Below are 19213 nucleotides of genomic sequence, written 5' to 3'. Positions count from 1 at the left end.
ATTCAGTTATTTCCCTTCTCTTTTTGTTAGATATGTGGACGATATCTTTGCCATCTTTGACACAACTACATATAACATAGATCAGTTTATTAACGACTTAAACAGTTTATTCCCCTCGGTTAAATTCACATACGAATTAGAAAAGAATAACCAACTTCCATTCCTTGATCTACTATTAACAAGAAATACTAAAATATCATACGACGTGTATCGCAAACCAACACACACCAACAATTACATACATCATGATTCCTTCACACACAACAGTCACAAACTGGGCACCTTCCATGCCCTTGTACACAGACTAGTAAATATTCCATTAAATAGAAACAACTATTACAAAGAATTAAAAAACATCAAACTTATAGCTTTTAAAAATGGCTTCAAAGAGTCAATAATTGACAATCTAGTGAAAAAGCACAAACATAAAAAACTAGTTCAAAACACGACCACCCTCACACAACATAAAACCCCGCGGTATATCAAACTGCCGTTCCACCCACATTTAACAAAAGGGCTAGGAAAGATTTTTAAAACCGTTGACACTAATATATCATTTAGCAGCACCAACAAACTAAAACATCTATTAGGCAACACTAAGGACAAAATCGACGCCTCAAACAAGTCCGGCATTTACAAAATAAACTGCTCCTCCTGCGATTCAACTTACATCGGCCAGACGCGGAGGAATATTAAAACTAGATTCAAAGAACATATGGCCCATTACAGATACAACAGATCAGATAAATCGAGCATTGCCCTACACTTACTCAAGGAAGACCATAAAACATCAGAAAAGGAATTGAAGTTGATCAAACAGACCCTCAACCACCTTTTAGACGCATACGAAAGCATTTTCATACACAAATTTAGAAATGTGGTTGTCAACAACGATAAAGGGCCGATTCCATTCTCCCCACTTTATTCCCTTTTGAAATGACTTCTCTAGTTTTGAAACATATTTCCGTTGGACTATGGTCCAACGGAAATATGTTTAAACCCCCCCCCCCCAATTCCCCTTCATAATCCGTTACTCGGATACCTTTCACTTTTACCCAACCCCCCCCCCCTCTTCCCCCCCCCTTCTCCTTCAATAATTACTCCTTCCCGTTCCACTCAGTCCCTTGGTATCTGTTTTTCCTCCTCCCCCCCCCTCCTTCCTCTTCACCAATACGTTTAAAGTACCCCTCCCCTTTCCATCTTCCACCTATTTCGATTGGTCCCCCCAACTCCCACAGTCTCTATATAAATATGACGTTTGTCTACGGTTGTTTACTTTCAACCTTGTGTTGGAGGTGTTTTCCCTTCGGTTCGCTGAAGAGGGCCACTTTGTGGCCGAAACACGCGTGTTCGACGCACTTCCTAGTTGCTTTTTACCTGTGTCCAGATTCTCCCAGAAGTTGGGCCCTTTTGAGTGTGTGTGCGTTTCTCGAGTGCTTGTGTGTGTGTTTGGTCTGTGCCATCCACAGAGTGTGTGCTTGAGAATATCCTGGAATCTTTAACGGGGTCTACTCTACAGCCTCGTGAAGGATTCCATCTCCATCTGAAATTCTTTAACAGGGTCTCACAGCCTCGTGAAGGATTTCAGACAGGATAGTGTGCGTGTGGCTGTGTGTTGGTCCCTGACGCGGATTAATCTCCCGTAAACCGCCACAGAGTGTGTGCTTGAGAATATCCTGGAATCTTTAACGGGGTCTACTCTACAGCCTCGTGAAGGATTCCATCTCCATCTGAAATTCTTTAACAGGGTCTCACAGCCTCGTGAAGGATTTCAGGCAGGATAGTGTGCGTGTGGCTGTGTGTTGGTCCCTGACGCGGATTAATCTCCCGTAAACCACCACAGAGGGTATTCTGGTCGAGAGGTTGTGGTTGGTCCCTGACGTGATTCCCGTCACACCAACACAACATTTGGTCTGACGAGAGATTGGCAACTAATCCTTACGGCCATTGGAGTTTTCTTCCCCTTTCTTCTGTACTTGCGAGGAAAAAAATTCAATGTGTCCAGGAAATTGGACTGTATGGAGGAGAAAAAGAAAATCCAAGACCTTGAGATAAGACCAAGGTAATCGAAGAAGGCTTTTTACCCGAAGGAACAGCCACTAACGGATATTGATACAAGGAAGATTTTCATTAAAACTAATAATGCATTTGGAGTTCACTTTTCTTCGACTTCGGGACATGGACGATGGGATCAACAGAGAAAAAAAAGATAATCGGCGATGGCAACTTGGAATGAGATGGAAATGTGCCACCGAAGAATGATGGAAGTAAAGAAATGAAGATTAGGTGAAGGTGACTTGACGAGTGAGTGAAATTATCCGGGCACACCAAAGGCACGACAGTATACATACTGTAGGTAAAGAGGAGAGGCATAAAGGAGAAACAGGTGATGTAATTAGTAGGAGTGAAGAATATTAAGAGTGATTGGCATCAACCACTCTTTTCATTCGTGCATCAGCTTTGCAGAGCTGCCACACAACCCTATCCTCGGATTACTAACTCATGTTGACGATAAACAAAGAAAATAAAGGAATGATTACTTTGCGTTTCACAATCATTAGCAACATAACGGCCGGATTCGTTTTACAAAACATTATACTGCAAAACAGGCTGACGTACCAAGGGTATCAACATTTACATTATCCATGATAATAATTATTATTACTATGGATATAGAAATCATTGGTAAATGATAGAGTCTCTCCCTTCGCTGAGTTTAGCGTTCAAACGAAAAGAAATCTTCGGTTGCCAATTTAAAAATAAAATTTTAGCTGTATTTACTACGGCATCGTGTAGTGCTGAAGTGGAGAGATGTACCAGCCAGTATAAATGGAGCCTAGTATAGGGAACAGAGAAAAATATCGCATACAACTTGCAGCCGTCGCTCCAAGATTTGTCTCGAGATCTCAAGGCACTGCATCAAAACATGTTCTTCTCAGAGCAGTCTTTTAACTTGAAAATAAGACTTCCTCCGCAGATAATGCGTACTGTGTGAATGGCATGTTCAGGGAGAAGAAGAGGCCGTAGGGCGCTCTCGTAATCGCCCGCAGTCGCTGACGATATGAGGGCAGCTCATTGACTGCTAATGGACGGTGAATACTGAGGGGAAGTGGATGGGAGGCCCTACGGAGTGAATCCAGTGCTGAATGACCACCGCGCTTACCTCTCGTGTTATTAGAATCCGCTTCGGGCACATACATCCGAATCAGGAGCTACCATTTGGAATATGTTATTGTGAGTGAAGTGAACCTGAAAAATGTTTTTTTTTCTCATAAACTTGTAAGACAAATCGATGATGCGGGTGAGGTCCCGTGGACTTCCCTTGCGCGGTATTCACTTTCCCATGAACAATCACCGAAGGTTTACGTCTTCGCGTAACTGTGTATTCTGGAAGGGAACCTTTCGTGTCGAGAATCGTTTGGTTTCTTCCTCAAAATAGCCTGTAGAACACCACAAAATGTTAGTGTCGCCCCTTGTTCCGATGCTTTCACGGTGGAATTAATGTCCCGTCATCAACCAAGGGTGCGTGTCCCGTTTGTTGTGGGCGTTTGCTTATGTACATTTTATTTTTCTCAAAAAAAAATACGATGAAGATTTTGCGAGAGTTTTTATCGCATTACTTGCCCTGCAGTTCGTCATGATGATACAAACAAATTTCCACTTTTCCACAAGTTTATTGGTAGTGTCGTTTATTGTTTGCTGTTGATCTTTCCAATACGATTACCCGAAAATTTATAAAAGAAAGTTGAAAAGATCATTTCATAAACCTCATACTCTGAAAAAATCCTTTGCCCGAGCAAAGAAAAAATGAAACCCCTCTTACAATCCGGCATTTACAAAATGAAGTATGATTCCTGCGTTGGATGACTTATGATGAAACGTCACTCCTGGTTAAGCATCTACTACAATCATCCCACTCATGCAAATTTAGTCCTGAGATTCTACAATACGAAAATGGGGGCAAAGGACTTCATATTTTAGAACAACTTGAAGTTGTGCAGTTAAATGTGAATGTGATTATATCAAATGACGAAATTTTTATAAACCACTCCTTTCTCCTCAGAATCCCGTTTCCACAGCAAAAGTGAAACTCCCCCTCCCCAACTGACTCCACCCTTCGCGGATTTTCCCATCCATCCACCCCCTACTCTCCATTCTTTTTGTGTGGAACAACCTTTCACCAATAATGCCCTCCTTAGAATCACTTATACCTTATCCCTCAACTTGCTTCTGTCCCTTCTATGTCCCCTTCCCGCCTAACCCTTCTATATGCTTTCCTCCTACCTTCCGCCAGGGTAACAGCTATATGCCACCGTCCTCTCTATAATAACCACACGTGCTTATCCTTTCCCCGCCCTCTCTTTTTACCTCTCCATTTCTTAGGTTCCCCAAGCTCCTTTAACAGGAAAAAAGAAGCAGTTAAAAATATTATATGTGCCGCCTCTGATATTAACTTTCTAGTCATTGCTCCAAAGAAAATGAACGTGTATAACGCAGTAGTTATTAGAATTTCCTTGGAATGCAATCTATGCAATGGTTGATGAATATGTTATCAATACTCTAAAATTTTGCGATACGATTCGAAAGGGACCAAAAATCAGCTCAGCGACGAATATTTTCAATTTGGGCTCAAGTGCGATAAGCCTAAACTGTGCAAATTAATAAAACCGTAGGATAAATATGTAAAAAAGATCCATGACCTCTTTTACATATTTATTCAAGATAGATAGATAAGCCTTTCAGAATTCCCTCGGAAAGTAAAAGGCCAATGGATTTATTCCCAACCCAATATTTCAGGCCAGATGTTCCCTGAGGCAATCTTTTCGCAACCAACAAAACTAAGATAGGTAGAGGAGGTTAAAGATGCTCACGTAGCCATCGGCGGCGGCATGGGCAGGCACGACACAGGTTTCAGATGCACAGATCGAGAGACCACCGGGGGCTTGGGCGTCTGGCGGGTGGCATCATCTACCAGTTTAGAGGTTGACCATCCGTTCTGCTGTCTCTCATCCCGTGTGCGGGCAGCTTTAAACAGCGCGCTCTGCAACAAGATGTCCATCCCCATCGATCTATCCTCCTGGGACGCGGGGACGCTTTTCCTGCTTGACGGGACCTTTAGATTGGGTTTATTCAGAGGAATCGGCGGATATGGCTTCTTCCCCTGGATACCCGGCGGGCGAACGGAGGGCATCGAAGGGCCAGCCTTGAAGGTGGAGCTGGGACTCGAACCTCGGCCGTTACCGAATACGGTTGGAATGGTGACAGGATTGTTGTCGCATCGGCTCCCAAGGGCGAGGCCTGAATGGACTTTGTTCCCCGGTGCCGTGGTCGCTGAGGTCATATCTCGTGTACTTCCGAAGGCCGGTTGGATGGGGACTGTCCCGATGCCTGCATTCCGCCCATGATTCTGCCACTGACCCGAAGACGGTACTGGTTTCAACTTTGCTCTCAGTGACTCTTCCGGTTTAATGGGAGCCTGAGGCTTCCTTGTCCTGTTGAACAGGAGGGTGCGTTTTTCTGGCTGCGTCTTGATGCCATCGATGAACTTAGTGATATTCCTGAAATTCATAGGAAGAACACATTATTTTAATGAATGCGAGGAACCATGTAAATGTAAAAACCATGTAATTGTGAATGTGACCGGTAGAAAGAACGATGAAGGGATATTGTATAGTAATCTGGGCTAAAGTAGCGAAAGGGCGTAATCTTAAAGTAACTTAAATTTGCAATTATTTTATTTTAACTACCCTCACTTGGAGAGTGAAGGGTATTTATGCATCGAGGGCTTTACGATATGTCTATATAAAAACACCATGTCGACCTTTTTATACCGACTATATAAGTTTGACAAAGCATTAGTTTGATGTCGAAGACATCGTTCGACATTTCGATTCATTTTCCACACCATTTGTTTTATACGAATCAATGGCCGACATTATAAAATAAATATCCTACCATCCTAGCTGCAGCACATTCAAATATAGAAAAAATAGGTAAAAACAAGGTGCAGAAATATTGGCCAGGATTCATCAGAAACTTTGAATTCATGAACTTTATAAATGTTGCATTCCACTGACAAAAAGGATTGTCAATTGCTCACAATATCAGCCAACTTGTTATTCAACATATTAAATATTAAATCAAGAAAAAGATAAGTTGGTTGTATTGAATAAATTATTTAACAACGGTATTGCGGATCAAGGAAGAGTTCGCAAAATCAGACCTTATGTTATTGGCACCCTAAACAGGAGTTTGAAATCAACCAAGGCTGAATCAGCGATGGACTAGATGCAATACAATGGAACCATGAAAATATATGATCATAAGTTTCATTATTATATTTTTGCCACGCAGATATTTCTGGTAGTCGTTGAGTCCCTGGTATCTCAGCAAAGCACATCCAGCTAATATGACTTCCCAGGGACCGAGCCAATTGAGTTCACACCCAGAGCCCAAGGCTGAACCTTCATTTTATCTCTAGAATTAGCACGAGGTGCGCTCATCTCCTAAGGTATCAAAATATGGACAGGATAGATTCTCTTATAGAGAATATCAATCCTGGCAACTACGGAACTCGGCCCAAGCGGCCGTGAGTATCAATCTCAGAAGGATAGCGGGGATTATTGGACTGATGGTTATTGAGTAATATAAAGCCGAAGGGGCCAGAGCCAACGAGGGGTTGCCATAATATTCAATAAAAAGTTAGGAAGAAGTGTAGTCAACATAGAGCAAGCAACAGATAGAATATTTCTAGCAGAGAAAAAAGCAGAACCGACATCCTCGGTCATCATTAAGGTATCCGTGTACATGCCTTCAAGCAATCACAAGGAGGAAGAAGTGGATAGAGTACACGATCAGCTGGAGAACATTACCGCGCGAGCTCCTGCGGGGAAATATTTTATAGTGACGGGGGTTTGGGATGCGACGGTAGGCGAAGGAAGAGATGGTGATAAGGTGGGGGACTACAGTTTACGTAGGTACGAGAAATGACCGCGAGGAGAAAGCAATTGAATTATGCAGAAGACAGGGTTTAGTCATCACCAGGACTTGGTTTAGATACCAGTAAAGACGTTGGTATACATGGAAAATACCAGGTGACTCAGAAAGGTATCAGTTAGGCAAAGATTAAGGAAGTGTGATCAATTCGCAGAGCTTCCTGTGAGTGGATGCGGACTCAGATCACAATTTAGTTGTTATGAAGTTTAGCGACCGTTTCCAAAGACAAGACAGGGACGGCGGGATAGGAAATGAAATGCAGAAGCATTAACTGGATTGACGAGGAAGGAATATAAGCTGTAGAGGAAATCAGGAATGAGGGAAAAGAGCTGAGTACTATCGAGGAAAAATGGAAATAAATCAAAAAAGGGATATTGAAAACCTTAAAAGAAACTATAGGAACTGTTAATGGGGAAAGGACAAGAAAACCATGGATCACGGATGAGATGATTAGAAAGATAGATGAGAGTAGGAAATGGAAGAATGTAAACACAGACTTTGGCAGATGGAAGCACAAAGAGTCAAATAATAAATTGAGATGGGTAACAAATAAAACCAAAGTAGCGTGGTGGAAGACGCAAAGCAAGGATATGGAAAGTTTGTGGGAGAAGGGTGAAATTGGTGCGCTATACAAGACGGTTAACACACTATCATCTATCTTGTAAATCTACATAATACCCCGCAAGCCGCCGCAAGGACGTGTGGCGGGGGATGTTAGGACACCATGCACGCACAATCACAAATGTTAATTTGATCATGCACTGGAACAAAGTTAATCACACGAAAGAAAGTACTTACATGCAACAACATTCAAAAACAGGATAGGTATATTTAAATCATGCGGCATAACTGTTAAAAATAAGGATCTATTTAATAAAAAAATAACATGCAGGATATCGACAAAATAGATACACTGCCAATTCCAATTATCTCATAAGCCGTTGCTGCTTTATCTATTTTGATTTCTGTTGGTACGAGGAAATAACGACATTTTACACCTATCCGTTCTACTCTACATCTCCCCGATTTTACATACGTGATCTGATCTATCTAAGCAAGTAGGAGCCTGTAATATGTCTTTAAAATCCTCAGAAAAGTAATCTGCCTCAAATTTACGCATTAAATTTAATCTGTATTTAAGCCCACGGCCAACGAGGGGTTCCCATCGTAATTCTTCGTAATTCCGATAGCGTCATGACATTGCTACCTTGTTCATAATAACTTTTCACAAACCTAGCTGCTCTAGGTTGCACTCGATCTAGTTCCAAAGTTAGTCCTACCTCGTGAAGATCCAAACACCCGCAGTATACTCAAGGTGGGGCTTAGGGTCACGTGAAATAACAAAACTCCTTGTCCCTCTCATTACAATTCCCAAGTATTCTTTTTATGAATCCTATACGAATGTAAATATGCAGTATGCGAAGGAAGAGATGTTGGTGAGACAATGAATGGCCTATGGTTTACGTAGAACTAAGAGTGACCTTAGGGAGGGAACTAAGAATGACATTTCTCTTATGCAGGGAAAATACCAGGGTATTCAGAAGGCATTTATTGGATTAGATTATTTTTAGGCAGGGATTCAGAACGGCGCAAAAAATGAGAAACTTCCCGGGTGCGGATTTAGAACATAAATTAGTACTATGAAAATGCTACGGCAGATTTAAGAGAGAAAGGCAGGTATTACGGTTTAAAAAATAGAATTGAGATTCATTAAGCGGAACGATAAGAAAGGAGTGTCCGCAGACTTTAGAGAAAAATATGATTTAGGAAAAGGGAAGTGGTACAATGGAGAAGAAATCGGAACATACGAAAAAAGGCATATTGGAAGCTGCAAAGGAAACGATAGGAACAGTAAAATAGGAAAAGTGCAAGGAAACCATGGATTTCGGACGAGATAATTATAAAGATAGACGAGATAAGATGATGGAATAACGTAACCACATAGATAGGTAGTGTAGCATAAAGAGTTAAATAATATACAGAGGTGGGCGAGGTGAGCAAAGGAAACGTGGTGATAGACGCATTGCGAGGAATATACATACCTACATACAAATACGCGCATTTTCTGTCTTTTTCATAATCACTCTTGTAACTTTGCTCTACAAATATCCACCCTCCCTCGGGTTTCAAATCCAATTTCCAATCTATCCTATTTAATTTTCTTCTACCACCAATACTCTCCTCGGATTACATAAAACTCCACTCCGTCACCCCACTTACATTACCCCATAGAACGACGCCCAGCCAACATATTCTTCACAGTGCGAGCCCTGCATTTTCTCCTACCCTCCACCGTTTCTTCGTCCGCCGATCGAATTCAAACTGCGCCAAGGCATCCGCATACTCGAACACTCGCAGGGTGTGTGATTCTATGCTCTTACGGCAAGGTTGCCATTAAACACGAGGGAGTTCTTACTTCACCGTCAAAGCGAAAACTGGCGGCCTAGAATTTTGAAACTTCCCAAGATTCGACCGAATTCGAACATGGAGAGTTCCTTCTCGTTTTAGCACGTGTCACTCGGCCTTGACTGCCTCACCACGCACCCCTGTGATTCAATGAGGACCCCACCAGCACAGCCTTTACCCTGCCCCGTTACACCAAGACCGCACTCTTTTCTGCAAGTAGGATGTGCGCCTTTTCACCGTCTCCTGTGCCTTTTGACCTCTTCGACACCCAATGTCTACCCCTAGCTCGAGTCTCCTTCTCCCCCCTTCCAGTACCATCCCTATATAAGCCTCGCATTTCCAGGGTCAAGAGTTAGTCGGTTCGGGGTTATGCTTGGTGTGATTTATGGTGGAGAGAAATTTATTCCTGCCGAAGGAGAAGACCATAGCTGGAGGAGAGAGCGGATGTCGCGCCGTTCCGTCTGCCGTGAGTTAATTCCGTGTTTGCACCCGTCGATGGTTAATCGGTTGATAATTTTGTGGAAATTAGTATTGGTAGAAGGATTCTTGTAACTACATCAGAGATAGTCTCCGTTTCATGATATGCATGCGATGTAATTGCTCTGTGCGTGCTCGAAGCTTTTTTGTAAGATATCGGTCATCGTTGATGATAGCGGGTTGTAATTAATGAGGAATTATTTGAATAGAATGTTGGCATATATTGTGAATTTATTAATACAGTAATCAGTAAGTTTCATTTGGTATTGAAGTCTTGCATATTTTTCCCGTTGCAGGGGCAGTTTACTGGAGCAGTTTCCCTGTTGCTGCATTCCCTCGTCTCTCTCCCCTCGGAAGTCAACGGAATAGTTTTCCTGACGGTTGAATTCTTCTTGGATACCTCATTTCTCTATCCAATTTCATCAAGCATAGTTTCTAATCAATCACTCTGACTCCTCTCATTCTTACCGCGATTTCTTCTGTAAATGCCATCGTTTAACATTCAATGGAGTAACATCCAAATAATTCATTTCTTTAATCCCTTCTCCCTAAGCTTTTTCTTCTTAAAATAGGATTGCTCGACCTCGTGGCGAAAGAGCAATCGGAACTACTCCCTTTCGAACGTCTTCCGATTTCGGCGTAACCCCATCAGACTTCACATCTCCACCTTCCTCGCTGCTTACTCCGGCGGCTTCCTGTAACGCTCTCAATTCATTGCCACCTTCTAAATTATTAGACAGTACATTTCAATATTTCGCTTTCATATCCAGCAATTTCAAAATTCTCCCATTACTATATCTCTTCTCATAAAAACAAAATTACTTCAACTTAATTTTCGGGGAAGACTTTTCTCCCCTTCCAAATTCCACGATTTCCTTCGAGCTCCTTCCTTTGATCGCACGATCAAATATCTTTGTCGTCGCACACCCGTCCAGAACCTTTCCTACCATCATGGTGTGTTGGCATGCTGTGGTCAAGCGGGGTTCCATCCGAGGAGTTGCTCCTTTCTAATGGTCTACAAATGATTGCTCGTGCGTCGTCGTGAGCACTGGCGTCATTGACTCTGCATTACACTACCCAAGACCTCTTCCCTTTCAATGACCACGACTCAACATTTTTCAAGCTCCTGATTGTCGGAACTTTTTCATTACGATAGGCATTATTCTCTTATTTCCCTAATTCTCTCATTCAAAGATGACATTCCAGAACCCAATATAGTCATTATTTGGTCTGTACGAAAATACCTCGCGACCACGCATCTTCAAATTAATTATTGCTACACACTCTTTGAGGTCGGGTTGTCATGCTTTCATTTTCAGAGCGCCCCCTCTTATCCCAGAATCCTCGCAATCCCGTTGCTTGCAGTAGGATCGCCCCATCAAAGCGATTCGGCGCGATGTGGCTGGTGTTAGTGTAGTGTGTGGTGTGTGTGTGGTGGCATAAAGTGCATGGTCAGTTGTGTGCGTGTGTGAAGTGTTGTGAATTATCAACGGGGGATCGCCGATGGAAAGCAGAGTTCTTCCGCCGGTGGACTATGCAGTTGATCAAGGTAAGGACACGACTCCTTTTCCAGGAAAATAGCGTGTAGTGCGCAGGAGTCCCCCCTTAGATTGAGACAAGGCCTCTAACTCGCGGTAGGGCCCTCCGATGGGGCTTTAAAGGCAAATAGGACACTTAGAGAATTGGGGGGAAAATTAAGGTGACTCTTATGCGATTAAACTAGGTAGGACACTTAAAGAAATTAGGGGAAAATTATGGCACTTAAAGGAAATTAAGAAAATAATTACATAATTCTAATGAAATACCTTATGGCACTTAACCCACTACCTTTTGGCACCTAACCCACCTGTTCCTATATTATCTGGTATGAATTTTTTAAAACTATTTCATGTACGAAACTGTCAAACATTTTTGTAAATACTGTGATAAAACAATGTTAACTGACTTGGTGTGAAACTATTGTGAGACTGAACATATTGCTGTAACGTTCCAAAGGAACAATAAAAACCAAATCACCCCCTCATTTGTTGCTTCTTTACTGCGCCTGTTCTTTACTCTACTTCTTCCATCTCGAATCATTCTTGTTCATGCTCTTTCCTCTGAATTTTCCGAAGGCAGCGTCGCCTGTTTTAACGGCGTCGCTGTAACATGGTACAGTAGGACGTCGCTCTCTGCAGGTCCGTAGGGCAATGCAGGAGCGGCGTGATGGGCCGGCCATCTGCCTTCGTCTCATTTTAATCACGAAGGCCGAAAAATGGGTCCCAACGAGCTGCGCATGATACCTCCTTGGGTCAGCAACAGGAAACTCATGCAACCACTCTTCCTCCCCCCTCCTCTTTCTCATTCTCCCCTCCATCTGCGTATTCAAACGTGAAGTCCTAAGTACTAGCTTCATCCATTTACTAGCTTGTTTCACCTAAAAATGCACTTAATTTGCGATCAACATAACAAATCTTAGTTTTCTTAGAAAAGGGAAAAAACTAGTCTTGGTCTTGCAATATAATAATTCCAAAACTCGTTAAATTCACAAAAACCGTTGCATCGGCTTTTTTTTATACGCAAACAGTTTCCACTCTTACGTCAAACATAAGACAGCATGATAGCAAGAGTCGTCAAAAACCTTAGCACGAAGTCTCTACGCATTTGTAAACCACTTAATTTTCCCGATTACTCCATATCATTACCGAGAAACTCGTGCCCACGTGCACTTCGTGCCTGTTTTCCCGATGACCACCCGGATCGGTCGACCAGGCCGAATCGGAGCCAGCACAATTCACACCATGAAAATGTCTTTGAATTTCGGGGAAGAAGACTTGAAAGATTGAGATTGCTGCGGACGTCGAGAAATGGTTGGAGTTTATTAATCACAGATGTAAAGGCGGTTTTTCAGTCAATAGCCCTTTAAATACCAGACTGACCTGTCAAAGGCCCTGGTCCCCCAACCACCTTCCCACAAACATCTCCTTCGTATCCACCTAGTGCATTTGTTGGAAGTTTCCTCGGGTCAGGGACACCCTGACCTGGTGGTTGACCCGAAAAGGCAATCAATCGTATTATGTTCTTATAAAATGGTAATATTTTAAAAAGAAGCTATTCCTTCATCCTTCGTAGAAACAAGATGAAAATTTTGCCGATTAGACATCAATTAAACAAATTCCCGGTTCACTGATCTAAGTCAGGTTTTCGCTGACATTGTGCATTCCCTTGAATTATACCTTTTTTCAAACAATAAGAAATATTTACAATAGTTCTTTAAATAAATATAAAACTTTGGAAATATTTCGCCTTGACGAGTAAGCAGAGTAGCGAACACATTCTTCACAAAATTCCTCCTTTATATACCATAGAATGAAGAGACCTTGCCATGGAATAAACTTTACTTGAACCAACGCACAACTAGTATCCAAAAATTGAATCTAAGCCAATTTCACCGCAACAGTCCCTTGAACTGACTTTCTTATAATATCATGTTGGTAATTGCACGAACTAATATAACCATAACGACATAATAGGAGCCAAAGAAATATTGCACCCTCAACTGACTAACGCAGTATTAGAAATAGAACTCGAGAGGAACCTACTTTGCAGCAGACTGTTAGATTTCTGTATGAAAGACGGCGAAGGTGCATGTGCAGACCTCTGGCACAAACTCCCTACGCACCATTTTCGGATTCGCTCTCGCGAGATGAAGTCATTCCATTTGTACAGGAAATGTACGATATTTATACAAAATAAATTCTACTAATATTATTTCCTGGAGTAAAACTACTACCGTCCAGGAGGAAAGTAACGCGTAAATAACTAGTCTTTTATAGAAGGCATGCAGAACAAATACCAATGTTCACCTTTGCTTATTAGTACGTTTCAAATTACGCCGCAAGCACATTCATATTGTTTTAATGTTTCTCATATGACCATATGACCACGACATTATTTTAAAAAGCAACAAGCTGAAGACATGATCCACGTCTTGTCATTAACCCATGCGTGCACTCCATTTAGTTGATTGAAGCTAAATTTTATTTTAACTTTCGAACCTTTATTGTAGAAACAAATGGCAGGAAATTACACATCAACGAAGAAATGTAGACGGTATTATGTGGATTATCTTAAGTACGGACTTATAGAATCCCTTGTAAACAAGCACACGACTTATGTGCTTACTATGCGAAAGGTTGTTCACAAATGAGACGATGAAACCTTACAGCCTAATTGGCCATTTTAGGAAGGCACACCCTAACCAGACAAAAAAGACTGGCTAAAAAAATAAATTTTTCACTCCGAGACAGATTGCAAATTCGTATATTACTTTCAAGTTATGCATTGCTTCAGCAAGTATCGCCCATGTTTTGAATGCATCGTACAATATTTCGCCATTAATTGACACATCTAAAAAGCCACATTCAATTGGCGAATAGTAATAGCGAGCCACCATATGATACAGAAAAAATTATTCCCCTAAGAGAAACTTCAGTTCAATAACGAATAGATGGCTGAAAATCCGGAAGATATATTATGCAGCATCCTGAGATCGACAGAATTTACATCAGTTAGAGGGTCCACTTTGCCTGGTAATGAATCTGTTCTGGCCCACGTACGCTTCATGAAATATGAAAATCTACCGCAAGAGTTGTCTGAAAGGCAATTAGAAACTTCACTAAAGGGGAGTCAATACTTCGTATCGTACAGCAGCCATTTAGGAACAGAAAAAATCCACTTTCTAATATACTTCACGTTGCGACAGACCGAGCTCTTGTCAATTGGTCGTCGCCATGGTTGTATTGCACACATGATAAAATATATACAATGTTTTTGCTATTCAATGTGCCATTCGCAGACATCTAGTGGCTAAAACACAGTGATCGCCTTCACAAGCCCTTGAAAGTTATAATTACAATGGGTAACAAATGAAGGCCTTGATGACTCTCTCTCGAGAGTCGAGTGATAAAAACGACGAAGAGTTCCAACGTTTGTCACTACACACGGAAGTTTAACTAGAACTAAAAGGTAATTGTATAAGGAACTTCTACAATCTTTTTGACACTGCAATGCAGTTCTTTAGGAGAAAGAAAATTTTCTCAGCGACAACCTTAGAGGTTGATTGATGTTGCATTTTCCTCTGAACAATTTGCAAAGTTCAATGAAATGAATCAACAATTTCAGGGAAGTGAAAACAACCTCAACCTTAAAGGGCAAACTCCGGTGACTGTTAATTTCGAAGCTTATTTTATTAAAGAGCAACATAGGTCGCCGCGAGCTTTAACATTTCCTTCCATGCTAAACGAGAAAACTGGTATAGGCGATGATAATTTGAGTCTTTTGTGACCATTCAGCCCCCTTACATAGCAACATGATAAAATGATTTGGGGATCTTTTGTTGAAAATTCCACACGGGGCGATACATCCTTCAGTAGATATTGAGGCAGTTGACTATTAAAGGAAGAATTAATTGGGACTACAAAATGACACAAAATGACTGATTGAAATTAACAGTTTAACATAAATTATCAAGTTTTGGTTACATGAGGGTTTCCCATAGGTACCCAGCTGTATGAATGGTGGTGAAACAACTCTCAACATTAGACTTCAGGTTTGTGCACGCGGTGAATTAAGACTCCTGCTAAGTGACATTAACCTGGACGTTAGAAAACTAGTATTAGGTCACAAAGCCCATCCGTCATTTCATGCCAATTTTATTTGATGGAAATATGTTAACGAATTAGGCAATAAAATCTCCTAAAATGACTTCCAGACCATGAAAAACTGTAATCAATTGTCACTTATTTAACTAATTTTAACAAAACAAGATTGGTTCAATTTTTATAAATTGAAAATTTTCAGGTTACACAATTGCTCAACTAAAGTTAAAAATGACATGTCAACTTCAAATTAAAGCCTTTAAAAAAATATTTGTTTCTTAAATCTATTTTTTGGGTAAAAATTACATTTTACATTTGTTCCTGTTATTCTGTATTAGTCTTTTGCATAAATGTCATACGAAAACTATAAATCTGTTGGATTGTAAATAAACATTTGATTAGTCATTGTTTTTTACATAATTATTTCAATGTTCCTCATTTGGTCACTTGGTTTTGTGATCCTGACTATTTTAAACCTGTCCATTAGGATAGGTTTAATGGCTCCAAGGGGTGGGGGTGGGGGGGGGGCAAAGTTTGGGAAACATTGAACTAGATGATATGAGAGGCAAGAGTAACTGAACATGGGATACTGGACACAAGGGTAATTTTTGAAAAAGGATTTTAGAAAGACGGTATACCTTATACTATATACCGTCAATCATAATTTTTTTTAAACTTTAGTGCAGATCTTAATGCGTTTTTCTTCTAGAATTACAGAACTTCAAAATGGTGATTCATATTTTTAGTTTCATATAGCTTCATCAAACCCCCATCACCACGCAAAACAACTTCAAGTTAACATTCCTTCGGAACTACTGAAACATTTATGAAAACAATGACATGAAGTCTTTTGTATTTGAACTGATTCGTGGCAATGTGGATTATCTGGCCGGAAGACTGGGAAACAGTCCCAATTCCGAAAAAGGTAAAGCCTACATCATGTGAAAACTACAGATCAAAGGTTGATTTCGCTCACAGCTAAAGTGGTTCTTAGGATCAACAAAAGGACAGAGCAGGGCAAATGATTACATAAGGGACGATCAGTTTGAGTTCGGAAAGGGGATGCACGCGTGATACCATTGCAGTAATAAGTTCACGGAGAGGAACATAAAATACAATCGGGATGTATTTGCCCATTTCTTAGATTTTGAAAAGACATTTGATAGCGAATCGGGAAAACTGACTACAATGCAGAAAATAAGAATAGATGGAGGGATGAGGCATATTGAACGTGGTGGGATGTTGAAGACTGTGATAGAGGGGAGAATGTTAGGCAAACGAGAAAAGGGCAAGAATAGGATAGGGATAATGGACGGGATGAAGGTTGCAATTAATTGATCAAATAAATTATCAGTGACGCCAGACGTTGTACTCGTATCTTGCATTCGTGGGTTTTGACCAACCGATGCGGAAACGCCTTTTTAGTTTGTCCTAATAAACCAAATACTGCATGAGTTTGATAAAAAAAAATTCCTGCTTCCATTTGTAACACTATAAAAGAATTGAAAATATAATAAATGTAGTTAATAAATACAAAAAATTAAATGACTCCAGTCCTTCTCAACTAATATATCTATATAAACCAATAGGCCACCGGTAAGACAATCGGAATGCATTAATCGTTCATATATTTCTTTCGCATAGCTTTTCCGCACAGCTAGATACTTCAATCGCGCATAACTGTTTAGTCGCAACAGCCAAACGCATGAATGAAAAACGAAAAGTACTTGAATGATTACAGCTTTTCCGATGCATTCACGCATTATAAATTTAGATGTACATTGAAAAAAATCTTGAATAAATTGTTTCACAATAAACGGAAACGTTTAAATTGATAAGATATTACATCCACCGAGGTGATATCATTATATTCATATTCTATTATATTATATTCATGATATTCATCGCGAAATAAGGAATGATCGGGCGATTTGACTATCGGGAAAGGCTGCAAATTCTTTAAATGCAATGGATGTTTTGGGAAATAGATTGAATGAGTACCGGTTAGTACAAGATAACCGAGGCTACTTTAGAGAGCGAAAGAGAATTTGTCACGTTAAGATATTAGTTCCACTCTTTGCCATGGGCTCAAAGAATCCAGTCTGTTACACGCCCATAATAAGAGGATGGTGACATGAACGAGTTACGCATGGGAGTGCGGAGACCAGCCGAGTTCGATTTTACGGCATGGTACAGGCTTAAGCAAACTCTTATCAAATTAGGATAAATCAGGACAACTTGAAATGTGAAATGAATGAGGGTGCTATATGCATTTACCTTATCGTAGTCAAACTTAGCTCGCCATTCGCTTCTGTTATTAGCCGTAGTTCCGAGAACCCCTGCAAGAGATTATTACAGTTAGAAAAAATTATGAAGTATCAAAAGGTTAACAGCAAGGAAATGTAGATAACATATCAAGTCAGCATGCAGTTACACACCAAGAAGGCGTCTCCGTCCATGTTCCTTTTCCGAAAGAATTGTACAGAATCCCCAAGTCCGTTCTGACAAAGAAAAAAAGCCCAAGCATTACCTAAATGAAACAATAAGGATCCTCGTCAATGCTAGCTCCTAACACTTCGTCGATGATACAACACTTGTGTACGAATTATAAAGAAACAATCCGTCGAAAAGAAAATGCTTGCACCTAAACTATTGCGCGAGCGACATGAACAAATGAAACATTTAGAATAAGAGGGGGGAGAAAAGGAGAACTTAAATGTAATTAGACATTTATTCAGGTGGAGACTGCATAATTAGTGTTAGTAGCTTCACCCTTCCATCACTCAAGTTTGGAAAAGCCTCTTAATCTTCCAAACGCTCCATATTCTTCAAAATGTGAGCCAGCAGCCTTATTTAATGATCGGATGGCATGCCGTAAATTTTATACGGAAATATTATCACTATTTGTAAGCCGAATAAAATATATTAAAACGTTAGCTCTCAAAAGAACAACAATAACAAAAATCACATTATGGATACATAAATAGAGAATACCTGTTGAAGGGCACGTAAAAGTTCCTTGGTTGTCCATCTTTGTGCTGTCAGGAGTGAGGGTATGTCCTGCTTTATTGACATCTGCTCCTTGCATTAATAGCGTATGATAGCAGGCTGAAATCACTGAAAGTTGTAAAGGCGAAAATAGAAGAGTGAAATTGCGTGCAGCATTAAACGAGACGGAATGATACAAAAACGCCTTAGTAAGATAAGACAATCCAGGTCTAAGTAAGACATTCAGACTGCAGTCTGATAAAACAGAATATTAACGTATATCTACCATGGTTTCTTTGAGGTTCCGCCTAATATCCACTATCTCTTCCGGCCTAAGTCGTCCGGTTTGGCTGACAACGACTTTCGTCTTAGGGCGTACGGCCGTTCACTAAGAAGTTTATCCTACCTCCAAAAGGTGGCAGTATACTCCAAGGAGATAGTGGCTCCCCAAGAACAGCTGCTCTTTGATGACGAGATGTATCAGAGTGAGCTGTTTTATCTTTCACGGCAACCAGTACTGAGGACGTCAATTTGAAAAAGCAAGTATTATTTGAGAATACGCATTCTTTTTTTGCAATTAATAACCAAAAATATATTTACGGTAAGTTTTCCTTTTGAATTCATGATCAACAGTGACAACGGGAGAATCAGCGAATTTACCCGATTTTTTACCCGAATTTTACCCGGGCTTTTGAGTGGAGGGTAAA

At 40.7% G+C, this 19213-nt stretch overlaps 1 protein-coding gene across 1 annotated transcript in view; it reads right to left on the bottom strand.

Annotated features, from left to right (window-relative positions):
* Positions 1–18879, bottom strand: part of LOC139687718 (uncharacterized) — a 130699-nt gene extending 111820 nt beyond the window's left edge. Inside the window, exons 1-5 of the mRNA XM_071584978.1 lie at positions 18793–18879; positions 18513–18635; positions 17957–18019; positions 17796–17857; positions 4872–5558 (exon numbers count right to left, since the gene is read on the bottom strand). Coding sequence (XP_071441079.1) covers positions 4872–5558; positions 17796–17857; positions 17957–18019; positions 18513–18593 — 893 coding nt within the window. The 5' untranslated portion in view covers positions 18594–18635; positions 18793–18879. The remainder of the gene's footprint in view (positions 1–4871; positions 5559–17795; positions 17858–17956; positions 18020–18512; positions 18636–18792) is intronic.
* Between the last annotated feature and the right edge of the window lie 334 nt (positions 18880–19213).

This window comes from Hetaerina americana, unplaced genomic scaffold (assembly GCF_022747635.1).
Source record: "Hetaerina americana unplaced genomic scaffold, ioHetAmer1.1.p SCAF_2, whole genome shotgun sequence".
Lineage (NCBI taxonomy): Eukaryota > Metazoa > Arthropoda > Insecta > Odonata > Calopterygidae > Hetaerina > Hetaerina americana.
Note: the sequence above shows the minus strand (reverse complement) of the source record. Positions and strands in the feature narration are given on the sequence as shown.